Source organism: Salvelinus alpinus, chromosome 7, assembly GCF_045679555.1.
Source record: "Salvelinus alpinus chromosome 7, SLU_Salpinus.1, whole genome shotgun sequence".
Classification (NCBI taxonomy): Eukaryota; Metazoa; Chordata; class Actinopteri; order Salmoniformes; family Salmonidae; genus Salvelinus; species Salvelinus alpinus.
The window spans coordinates 64390665-64403444 of NC_092092.1; the positions used below are offsets into that span (position 1 = coordinate 64390665).

General features: G+C 49.4%; 1 protein-coding gene across 3 annotated transcripts in view; it reads left to right on the plus strand.

The window, feature by feature from the left end:
* pde6a (phosphodiesterase 6A, cGMP-specific, rod, alpha) overlaps positions 1–12780 on the plus strand; it is a 53480-nt gene that overhangs the window by 28535 nt on the left and 12165 nt on the right. For all 3 annotated transcript variants that reach the window (XM_071411258.1, XM_071411260.1, XM_071411259.1), the window contains exons 10-14: positions 10154–10297; positions 10538–10603; positions 10776–10922; positions 11225–11332; positions 12611–12720. In XM_071411258.1, coding sequence (XP_071267359.1) covers positions 10154–10297; positions 10538–10603; positions 10776–10922; positions 11225–11332; positions 12611–12720 — 575 coding nt within the window. The remainder of the gene's footprint in view (positions 1–10153; positions 10298–10537; positions 10604–10775; positions 10923–11224; positions 11333–12610; positions 12721–12780) is intronic.

The following is a 12780-nucleotide window of genomic DNA, read 5'->3' on the forward strand; positions in this document are numbered from 1 at the left end:
GACATGCTGCTACTGAGGAGGAGGTAGAGAGAGACAGCACTGAGTTCGGACATGCTACTACTGAGGAGGAGGTAGAGAGAGGACAGCACTGAGTCCAGAGTTGCTGCTACTGAGGAGGAGGTAGAGAGAGACAGCACTGAGTTCAGACATGCTGCTACTGAGGAGGAGGTAGAGAGAGACAGCACTGAGTCCAGTGATGCTGCTACTGAGGAGGAGGTAGAGAGAGACAGCACTGAGTCCAGAGTTGCTGCTACTGAGGAGGAGGTAGAGAGAGAGAGCACTGAGTTCAGACATGCTGCTACTGAGGAGGAGGTAGAGAGAGACAGCACTGAGATCAGACATGCTGCTACTGAGGAGGAGGTAGAGAGAGACAGCACTGAGTTCAGACATGCTGCTACTGAGGAGGAGGTAGAGAGAGACAGCACTGAGTCCAGACATGCTGCTACTGAGGAGGAGGTAGAGAGAGACAGCACTGAGTCCAGACATGCTGCTACTGAGGAGGAGGTAGAGAGAGGACAGCACTGAGTTCAGACATGCTGCTACTGAGGAGGAGGTAGAGAGAGAGAGCACTGAGTTCAGACATGCTGCTACTGAGGAGGAGGTAGAGAGAGAGCACTGAGTCCAGACATGCTGCTACTGAGGAGGAGGTAGAGAGAGACAGCACTGAGTCCAGACATGCTGCTACTGAGGAGGAGGTAGAGAGAGACAGCACTGAGTCCAGACATGCTGCTACTGAGGAGGAGGTAGAGAGAGACAGCACTGAGTCCAGACATGCTGCTACTGAGGAGGAGGTAGAGAGAGACAGCACTGAGTTCAGACATGCTGTTACTGAGGAGGTAGAGAGCGGACAGTACTGAGTCCAGAGTTGCTGCTACTGAGGAGGAGGTAGAGAGAGACAGCACTGAGGCCAGTGATGCTGCTACTGAGGAGGAGGTAGAGAGAGACAGCACTGAGTTCAGACATGCTGTTACTGAGGAGGTAGAGAGCGGACAGCACTGAGTCCAGAGTTGCTGCTACTGAGGAGGAGGTAGAGAGAGACAGCACTGAGTCCAGTGATGCTGCTACTGAGGAGGAGGTAGAGAGAGACAGCACTGAGTCCAGAGTTGCTGCTACTGAGGAGGAGGTAGAGAGAGACAGCACTGAGTCCAGAGTTGCTGCTACTGAGGAGGAGGTAGAGAGAGACAGCACTGAGTCCAGTGATGCTGCTACTGAGGAGGAGGTAGAGAGAGGACAGCACTGAGTCCAGAGTTGCTGCTACTGAGGAGGAGGTAGAGAGAGAAAGCACTGAGTTCAGACATGCTGCTACTGAGGAGGAGGTAGAGAGAGACAGCACTGAGTCCAGTGATGCTGCTACTGAGGAGGAGGTAGAGAGAGACAGCACTGAGTCCAGAGTTGCTGCTACTGAGGAGGAGGTAGAGAGAGACAGCACTGAGTCCAGAGTTGCTGCTACTGAGGAGGAGGTAGAGAGAGAGAGCACTGAGTTCAGACATGCTGCTACTGAGGAGGAGGTAGAGAGAGACAGCACTGAGATCAGACATGCTGCTACTGAGGAGGAGGTAGAGAGAGACAGCACTGAGTTCAGACATGCTGCTACTGAGGAGGAGGTAGAGAGAGACAGCACTGAGTCCAGACATGCTGCTACTGAGGAGGAGGTAGAGAGAGACAGCACTGAGTCCAGACATGCTGCTACTGAGGAGGAGTTAGAGAGAGGAAAGCACTGAGTTCAGACATGCTGCTACTGAGGAGGAGGTAGAGAGAGAGAGCACTGAGTTCAGACATGCTGCTACTGAGGAGGAGGTAGAGAGAGAGCACTGAGTCCAGACATCCTGCTACTGAGGAGGAGGTAGAGAGAGACAGCACTGAGTCCAGACATGCTGCTACTGAGGAGGAGGTAGAGAGAGACAGCACTGAGTCCAGACATGCTGCTACTGAGGAGGAGGTAGAGAGAGACAGCACTGAGTCCAGACATGCTGCTACTGAGGAGGAGGTAGAGAGAGACAGCACTGAGTTCAGACATGCTGTTACTGAGGAGGTAGAGAGCGGACAGTACTGAGTCCAGAGTTGCTGCTACTGAGGAGGAGGTAGAGAGAGACAGCACTGAGGCCAGTGATGCTGCTACTGAGGAGGAGGTAGAGAGAGACAGCACTGAGTTCAGACATGCTGTTACTGAGGAGGTAGAGAGCGGACAGCACTGAGTCCAGAGTTGCTGCTACTGAGGAGGAGGTAGAGAGAGACAGCACTGAGTCCAGTGATGCTGCTACTGAGGAGGAGGTAGAGAGAGACAGCACTGAGTCCAGAGTTGCTGCTACTGAGGAGGAGGTAGAGAGAGACAGCACTGAGTCCAGAGTTGCTGCTACTGAGGAGGAGGTAGAGAGAGACAGCACTGAGTCCAGTGATGCTGCTACTGAGGAGGAGGTAGAGAGAGGACAGCACTGAGTCCAGAGTTGCTGCTACTGAGGAGGAGGTAGAGAGAGACAGCACTGAGTTCAGACATGCTGCTACTGAGGAGGAGGTAGAGAGAGACAGCACTGAGTCCAGTGATGCTGCTACTGAGGAGGAGGTAGAGAGAGACAGCACTGAGTCCAGAGTTGCTGCTACTGAGGAGGAGGTAGAGAGAGAGAGCACTGAGTTCAGACATGCTGCTACTGAGGAGGAGGTAGAGAGAGACAGCACTGAGTTCAGACATGCTGCTACTGAGGAGGAGGTAGAGAGAGACAGCACTGAGTTCAGACATGCTGCTACTGAGGAGGAGGTAGAGAGACAGCACTGAGTTCAGACATGCTGCTACTGAGGAGGAGGTAGAGAGAGACAGCACTGAGTTCAGACATGCTGCTACTGAGGAGGAGGTAGAGAGAGACAGCACTGAGTCCAGTGATGCTGCTACTGAGGAGGAGGTAGAGAGAGGACAGCACTGAGTCCAGAGTTGCTGCTACTGAGGAGGAGGTAGAGAGAGACAGCACTGAGTCCAGTGATGCTGCTACTGAGGAGGAGGTAGAGAGAGGACAGCACTGAGTCCAGAGTTGCTGCTACTGAGGAGGAGGTAGAGAGAGACAGCACTGAGTTCAGACATGCTGCTACTGAGGAGGAGGTAGAGAGAGACAGCACTGAGTCCAGTGATGCTGCTACTGAGGAGGAGGTAGAGAGAGACAGCACTGAGTCCAGAGTTGCTGCTACTGAGGAGGAGGTAGAGAGAGAGAGCACTGAGTTCAGACATGCTGCTACTGAGGAGGAGGTAGAGAGAGACAGCACTGAGTTCAGACATGCTGCTACTGAGGAGGAGGTAGAGAGAGACAGCACTGAGTTCAGACATGCTGCTACTGAGGAGGAGGTAGAGAGAGAGAGCACTGAGTTCAGACATGCTGCTACTGAGGAGGAGGTAGAGAGAGGACAGCACTGAGTCCAGAGTTGCTGCTACTGAGGAGGAGGTAGAGAGAGACAGCACTGAGTCCAGTGATGCTGCTACTGAGGAGGAGGTAGAGAGAGGACAGCACTGAGTCCAGAGTTGCTGCTACTGAGGAGGAGGTAGAGAGAGACAGCACTGAGTCCAGTGATGCTGCTACTGAGGAGGAGGTAGAGAGAGACAGCACTGAGTTCAGACATGCTGCTACTGAGGAGGAGGTAGAGAGAGGACAGCACTGAGTCCAGAGTTGCTGCTACTGAGGAGGAGGTAGAGAGAGACAGCACTGAGTTCAGACATGCTGCTACTGAGGAGGAGGTAGAGAGAGACAGCACTGAGTCCAGTGATGCTGCTACTGAGGAGGAGGTAGAGAGAGACAGCACTGAGTCCAGAGTTGCTGCTACTGAGGAGGAGGTAGAGAGAGAGAGCACTGAGTTCAGACATGCTGCTACTGAGGAGGTAGAGAGAGACAGCACTGAGTTCAGACATGCTGCTACTGAGGAGGAGGTAGAGAGAGACAGCACTGAGTTCAGACATGCTGCTACTGAGGAGGAGGTAGAGAGACAGCACTGAGTTCAGACATGCTGCTACTGAGGAGGAGGTAGAGAGAGACAGCACTGAGTTCGGACATGCTGCTACTGAGGAGGAGGTAGAGAGAGACAGCACTGAGTTCAGACATGCTGCTACTGAGGAGGAGGTAGAGAGAGACAGCACTGAGTTCAGACATGCTGCTACTGAGGAGGAGGTAGAGAGAGACAGCACTGAGTCCAGTGATGCTGCTACTGAGGAGGAGGTAGAGAGAGACAGCACTGAGTCCAGTGATGCTGCTACTGAGGAGGAGGTAGAGAGAGACAGCACTGAGTTCAGACATGCTGCTACTGAGGAGGAGGTAGAGAGAGACAGCACTGAGTTCAGACATGCTGCTACTGAGGAGGAGGTAGAGAGAGACAGCACTGAGTCCAGTGATGCTGCTACTGAGGAGGAGGTAGAGAGAGAGACAGCACTGAGTTCGGACATGCTGCTACTGAGGAGGAGGTAGAGAGAGACAGCACTGAGTTCAGACATGCTGCTACTGAGGAGGAGGTAGAGAGAGACAGCACTGAGTTCGGACATGCTGCTACTGAGGAGGAGGTAGAGAGACAGCACTGAGTTCAGACATGCTGCTACTGAGGAGGAGGTAGAAAGACAGCACTGAGTCCAGAGATGCTGCTACTGAGGAGGAGGTAGAGAGAGGACAGCACTGAGTCCAGAGTTGCTGCTACTGAGGAGGAGGTAGAGAGAGACAGCACTGAGTTCAGAGATGCTGCTACTGAGGAGGAGGTAGAGAGAGGACAGCACTGAGTCCAGAGTTGCTGCTACTGAGGAGGAGGTAGAGAGAGACAGCACTGAGTTCGGACATGCTGCACCTGAGGAGGAGGTAGAGAGAGACAGCACTGAGTTCGGACATGCTGCTACTGAGGAGGAGGTAGAGAGAGAGCACTGAGTTCAGACATGCTGCTACTGAGGAGGAGGTAGAGAGAGACAGCACTGAGTTCAGACATGCTGCTACTGAGGAGGAGGTAGAGAGAGACAGCACTGAGTTCAGACATGCTGCTACTGAGGAGGAGGTAGAGAGAGACAGCACTGAGTTCAGACATGCTGCTACTGAGGAGGAGGTAGAGAGAGACAGCACTGAGTTCAGACATGCTGCTACTGAGGAGGAGGTAGAGAGAGACAGCACTGAGTCCAGTGATGCTGCTACTGAGGAGGAGGTAGAGAGAGACAGCACTGAGTCCAGTGATGCTGCTACTGAGGAGGAGGTAGAGAGAGACAGCACTGAGTTCAGACATGCTGCTACTGAGGAGGAGTTAGAGAGAGACAGCACTGAGTTCAGACATGCTGCTACTGAGGAGGAGGTAGAGAGAGACAGCACTGAGTCCAGTGATGCTGCTACTGAGGAGGAGGTAGAGAGAGGACAGCACTGAGTCCAGAGTTGCTGCTACTGAGGAGGAGGTAGAGAGAGACAGCACTGAGTCCAGTGATGCTGCTACTGAGGAGGAGGTAGAGATAGGACAGCACTGAGTCCAGAGTTGCTGCTACTGAGGAGGAGGTAGAGAGAGACAGCACTGAGTCCAGTGATGCTGCTACTGAGGAGGAGGTAGAGAGAGACAGCACTGAGTTCGGACATGCTACTACTGAGGAGGAGGTAGAGAGAGGACAGCACTGAGTCCAGAGTTGCTGCTACTGAGGAGGAGGTAGAGAGAGACAGCACTGAGTTCAGACATGCTGCTACTGAGGAGGAGGTAGAGAGAGACAGCACTGAGTTCGGACATGCTACTACTGAGGAGGAGGTAGAGAGAGGACAGCACTGAGTCCAGAGTTGCTGCTACTGAGGAGGAGGTAGAGAGAGACAGCACTGAGTTCAGACATGCTGCTACTGAGGAGGAGGTAGAGAGAGACAGCACTGAGTCCAGTGATGCTGCTACTGAGGAGGAGGTAGAGAGAGACAGCACTGAGTCCAGAGTTGCTGCTACTGAGGAGGAGGTAGAGAGAGAGAGCACTGAGTTCAGACATGCTGCTACTGAGGAGGAGGTAGAGAGAGACAGCACTGAGATCAGACATGCTGCTACTGAGGAGGAGGTAGAGAGAGACAGCACTGAGTTCAGACATGCTGCTACTGAGGAGGAGGTAGAGAGAGACAGCACTGAGTCCAGACATGCTGCTACTGAGGAGGAGGTAGAGAGAGACAGCACTGAGTCCAGACATGCTGCTACTGAGGAGGAGGTAGAGAGAGGACAGCACTGAGTTCAGACATGCTGCTACTGAGGAGGAGGTAGAGAGAGAGAGCACTGAGTTCAGACATGCTGCTACTGAGGAGGAGGTAGAGAGAGAGCACTGAGTCCAGACATGCTGCTACTGAGGAGGAGGTAGAGAGAGACAGCACTGAGTCCAGACATGCTGCTACTGAGGAGGAGGTAGAGAGAGACAGCACTGAGTCCAGACATGCTGCTACTGAGGAGGAGGTAGAGAGAGACAGCACTGAGTCCAGACATGCTGCTACTGAGGAGGAGGTAGAGAGAGACAGCACTGAGTTCAGACATGCTGTTACTGAGGAGGTAGAGAGCGGACAGTACTGAGTCCAGAGTTGCTGCTACTGAGGAGGAGGTAGAGAGAGACAGCACTGAGGCCAGTGATGCTGCTACTGAGGAGGAGGTAGAGAGAGACAGCACTGAGTTCAGACATGCTGTTACTGAGGAGGTAGAGAGCGGACAGCACTGAGTCCAGAGTTGCTGCTACTGAGGAGGAGGTAGAGAGAGACAGCACTGAGTCCAGTGATGCTGCTACTGAGGAGGAGGTAGAGAGAGACAGCACTGAGTCCAGAGTTGCTGCTACTGAGGAGGAGGTAGAGAGAGACAGCACTGAGTCCAGAGTTGCTGCTACTGAGGAGGAGGTAGAGAGAGACAGCACTGAGTCCAGTGATGCTGCTACTGAGGAGGAGGTAGAGAGAGGACAGCACTGAGTCCAGAGTTGCTGCTACTGAGGAGGAGGTAGAGAGAGACAGCACTGAGTTCAGACATGCTGCTACTGAGGAGGAGGTAGAGAGAGACAGCACTGAGTCCAGTGATGCTGCTACTGAGGAGGAGGTAGAGAGAGACAGCACTGAGTCCAGAGTTGCTGCTACTGAGGAGGAGGTAGAGAGAGAGAGCACTGAGTTCAGACATGCTGCTACTGAGGAGGAGGTAGAGAGAGACAGCACTGAGTTCAGACATGCTGCTACTGAGGAGGAGGTAGAGAGAGACAGCACTGAGTTCAGACATGCTGCTACTGAGGAGGAGGTAGAGAGACAGCACTGAGTTCAGACATGCTGCTACTGAGGAGGAGGTAGAGAGAGACAGCACTGAGTTCAGACATGCTGCTACTGAGGAGGAGGTAGAGAGAGACAGCACTGAGTCCAGTGATGCTGCTACTGAGGAGGAGGTAGAGAGAGGACAGCACTGAGTCCAGAGTTGCTGCTACTGAGGAGGAGGTAGAGAGAGACAGCACTGAGTCCAGTGTTGCTGCTACTGAGGAGGAGGTAGAGAGAGGACAGCACTGAGTCCAGAGTTGCTGCTACTGAGGAGGAGGTAGAGAGAGACAGCACTGAGTTCAGACATGCTGCTACTGAGGAGGAGGTAGAGAGAGACAGCACTGAGTCCAGTGATGCTGCTACTGAGGAGGAGGTAGAGAGAGACAGCACTGAGTCCAGAGTTGCTGCTACTGAGGAGGAGGTAGAGAGAGAGAGCACTGAGTTCAGACATGCTGCTACTGAGGAGGAGGTAGAGAGAGACAGCACTGAGTTCAGACATGCTGCTACTGAGGAGGAGGTAGAGAGAGACAGCACTGAGTTCAGACATGCTGCTACTGAGGAGGAGGTAGAGAGACAGCACTGAGTTCAGACATGCTGCTACTGAGGAGGAGGTAGAGAGAGACAGCACTGAGTTCGGACATGCTGCTACTGAGGAGGAGGTAGAGAGACAGCACTGAGTTCAGACATGCTGCTACTGAGGAGGAGGTAGAGAGAGACAGCACTGAGTTCAGACATGCTGCTACTGAGGAGGAGGTAGAGAGACAGCACTGAGTTCAGACATGCTGCTACTGAGGAGGAGGTAGAGAGAGACAGCACTGAGTTCAGACATGCTGCTACTGAGGAGGAGGTAGAGAGAGACAGCACTGAGTTCAGAGATGCTGCTACTGAGGAGGAGGTAGAGAGAGAGCACTGAGTCCAGACATGCTGCTACTGAGGAGGAGGTAGAGAGAGACAGCACTGAGTCCAGAGTTTCTGCTACTGAGGGGAAAGTAAAGAGAGACAAGCACTGAGTCCGGAGCTGCTGCTACTGGGGGGGAGGTAGAGAGCGACAGCACTGTGTAACTGCTGTATAAATAAACACAGGCCATTGGCAGTATCTGCATTGTTTAGAGTTAAAGGTCATTTTGGATGATGGCTGAAAGTTAAAGCTCCTTTTGGGTGATGGCTGAAAGGTAAAGCTCATTTTGGATGAGGACTGAGTGTTAAAGCTCCTTTTGGATGATGGCTGAGAGTTAAAGCTCCTTTTGGATGATGGCTGAGAGTTAAAGCTCCTTCTGGATGAGGTCTGAAAGTTAAAGCTCCTTTTGGATGATGGCTGAGTGTTAAAGCTCCTTTTGGATGAGGACTGAGAGTTAAAGCTCCTTTTGGATGATGGCTGAGAGTTAAAGCTCCTTCTGGATGAGGTCTGAAAGTTAAAGCTCCTTTTGGATGATGGCTGAGTGTTAAAGCTCCTTTTGGATGAGGACTGAGTGTTAAAGCTCCTTTGGATGATGGCTGAGAGTTAAAGCTCCTTCTTGATGAGGGCTGAGAGTTAAAGCTCCTTTTGGATGATGGCTGAGAGTTAAAGCTCCTTCTTGATGAGGGCTGAGAGTTAAAGCTCCTTTTGGATGATGGCTGAGAGCTAAAGCTCCTTCTTGATGAGGGCTGAGAGTTAAAGCTCCTTTTGGATGATGGCTGAGAGTTAAAGCTCCTTCTGCATGAGGTCTGAAAGTTAAAGCTCCTTTTGGATGAGGGCTGAGTGTTAAAGCTCTTTTTGGATGGCTGAGAGTTAAAGCTCCTTCTGGATGAAGGCTGAGATTTAAAGCTCCTTCTGGATGAGGTCTGAAAGTTAAAGCTCCTTTTGGATGAGGACTGAGAGTTAAAGCTCCTTTTGGATGATGGCTGAGAGTTAAAGCTCCTTCTGCATGAGGTCTGAAAGTTAAAGCTCCTTCTGGATGAGGGCTGAGTGTTAAAGCTCTTTTTGGATGGCTGAGAGTTAAAGCTCCTTCTGGATGAAGGCTGAGAGTTAAAGCTCCTTCTGGATGAGGTCTGAAAGTTAAAGCTCCTTTTGGATGAGGGCTGAGAGTTAAAGCTCCTTTTGGATGATGGCTGAGAGTTAAAGCTCATTTTGGATGAGGGCTGAGAGTTAAAGCTCCTTCTGGATGAGAGCTGAGAGTTAAAGCTCCTTTTGGATGAGGGCTGAGAGTTAAGGCTCATTTTGGATGAGGGCTGAGAGTTAAAGCTTCTTCTAAATGAGGACTGAGAGTTAAAGTTCCTTCTGGATGAGGGATGAGAGTTAAAGCTTCTTCTGGATGCAGACTGAGAGTTAAGGCTCCTTCTAGATGAGGGCTGAGAGTGAAAGCTACTTCTGGATGAGGGCTGAGAGTTAAAGCTACTTCTAGATGAGAGCTGAGAGTTCAAGCTACTTCTGGATGAGGGCTGAGAGTTAAGGTTCCTAGATGAGGGCTGAGAGTTAAAGCTTCTTCTGGATGCAGACTGAGAGTTAAGGCCCCTTCTTGCTGCAGCAACAGGAAGTGTGAATTGTTATGTGGATTATAATTAATGGACATTTTGTAAGGGTTTGTCAACTTTTTGGAAATTACAAACATTAGAATCCTTTTTAAAACTCAAATATACTCCCAGTTTTCATTTCCTGCTGTGCAGGAAAATTCTCAGCAACAAAATAGTGATCAAATGAAGATCCTACATCTGTACTCTCATCCACTCTTGCATTTGAGATAGTGCCAGTTAACACATAATACAACTTCATAGGGCCTTTTCAGATACTCATCAATAGAATTGTCAGTTACAGTAATCCATTCTAAATGATAGCTTGTACCACATCCCCCTCTCAATACCATTTGATAGTGTCTGTGTGTACTGAGTGTATACTTATTATGTTGACCAAGGACTGAAATACAATAGTCTAACTCTTTCTCTGGTCATTGCAGTCTCTCACCCAGTTCCTTGGCTGGTCTGTGCTCAACACAGACACCTATGACAAGTGGAACAAGCTGGAGAACAGGAAGGACATCTTCCAGGACATGGTGCTGTACCACATCAAGTGCAGGACGGATGAGACCCAGAATGTATTGGTGGGTAAAGTAACAGTATTCATACACAGCAGATGAAAAGTGCATTTATAACGTGGAAAAAAGCCTGTCATACTGGATATTAGGTAGTCAGTCAATAGTGGAACGCTAGTTACCATCTGTGAGATTTAGACTGAGAGCTATTTACTGAGAAATAACCAAGGTTTTCCAGGAAATTCAGAAATGGATTGATATAGTGCTATTTCATCCAAGGTGAACACTGATGGTGTGCTTTGCTTTTAGAATACCAGGGAGAGGTATGGCAAGGAACCACATGAGTGTGAGGAGGTGGAACTGGAAGCAATCCTGGTAAACAACTATTCTAACTAACATTTATTTTCTACTTGCCTCTTGTGTCGGCTGACTGGCTGACTGGTTGAGTGACTGGCTGGCTGGCTGGTTGAGTGACTGGCTGACCGATTGGCTGGCTAGCTGCCTTGGTAGACCACATTATGCATTTTGTTTCCCTGTCTCCATACAGTCGGAAGTTCTTCCACCCTCTTCCAAGTCGGAGCTCTTTGAGTTTCACTTCTGTGACTTTGAGCACAGTCATCTAGACCTGGTCAAGTTAGGCATTAAGATGTACTATGAGTTGGGAGTGGTGGACAAGTTCCACGTCCCCCGTGAGGTGAGACATCACTGATGAAGAAGCATCTTGGCAAGAGACATGTGGCCCACACTATTGCCAAGTCATGTGTTCCATTTAGAGAACACATAAAGCAGTGTGTTATAAAGAAAGGCTACACAATTAAGGCTTAACAATTGCATGAGTAACATTTAATAACTACATCATGACAGTTTATGTTAATATAGATAATGATTATATACTCTCCTAATGTACAACATGTAATAACATAGTGTGCCAAAAACCATCTAGCTGTTGAGAGCTATCTGGTCTGTAACAATGCCTATCCTATATGTGTCTCTCAGACCCTCACCAGGTTCTGTTACTCCCTCAGTAAGGGCTACAGGCAGATCACCTACCACAACTGGAGTCATGGCTTCAACGTGGGCCAGACCATGTTCACTCTGCTCATGGTGAGTACCTCAAATGGCACCCTATTCCCTATATAGTGCACTACTTTTGACCAGAGCCCTATGAGCCCTGATCAAAATTAGTACACTATATAGGGAATAGGGCGCCCTTTGGGATGCATACATACTTATATTACACAAACCCTCAGGAATAAACACTTCACCTACAATACCTTGCACTGACACCATGGATGATACCATGACAGTTGATACATGTAATATATCTTCAAGCTGTGGTGGCCAGGTGATCTATCTTTACTGAACCCCTTACACTGATACCCTCCTCCCCTGTCATGTAATGAGTCCTCCAAGTGTGACCCTTCCTTTCTCTGCATTGTTCCTTCCTACAGTGGTGTAAAGTACTTAAGAAAAAATATAAAAAAATACTACCTAAGTCATTTTTTGGGGTATCTGTACTTTACTATTTATAGTTTTGACTACTTTTATTTTTACTCCGCTACATTCCTCAAGAAAATAATGTACTTTTTACTCCATACATTTTCCCTGACACCCAAAAGTACATTTTGAATGCTTAGCAGGACAGGACAATTCATGCACTTATCCCTGGTCATCCTGACTACCTCTGATCTGGCGGACTCACTAAACATACATGCTTCGTTTGTAAATTATGTCTGAGTGTTGGACTGTGCCCCTGGCTATACGGAAGAAAAAAAAGAAAAACAATTGTTTACTTAATATAAGGAATTTGAAATCATTAATACTTTTACTTTTGATACTTAAGTATATTTTAGCAATTACATTTACTTTTGATACTTAAGTGTATTTAAAACCAAATACTTTTAAGACTTTTTCCCAAGTTGTATTTTACTGGGTGACTTTCACTTTTACTTGAGTCATTTTCTATTAAGGTGTCTTTACTTTTACAAAAGTATGTCCATTGGGTACTTTTTCCACCACTGCTTTCCTATAACCACAGTGAACTCTTCAGACGTACAGTAACATAACTCACAGCGGAAGGGGGAGCAGGGAGGGGGGTCAGGCTCATTATCAGCAGTCCTGCTCTGCGTGGCTGTGTGGCTCAGCTCGGTCCAGGCTTTATTGCTTCTAATGAGGCCTCCAGAGCCAGCCATCTCCATAGGAGCAGGAGGGGAGAGGGGACTTAGTAAGAGGCCCATGTGTGGCTCCATATAGCCCCTGGTGGAAGCCCCATGAATCCTGGACCCTAACCTAATTTCCTGTATCATTAGACATGTGGCCAAACCTAACTTCCTGTATCATTAGACATGTGACCAAACCTAACTTCCTGTATTATTGCATTAGACAGGTGACCTGAAGCGTTATTACACAGAGCTAGAGACCATGGCCATGGTAACAGCCGGCTTATGCCACGATGTCGACCACAGAGGCACCAATAACCTCTACCAGATGAAGTAAGGGGATGACTGGGTTTACATTTTTTTTGTTTTCTTTCAAATACTTTGACTGTTTGA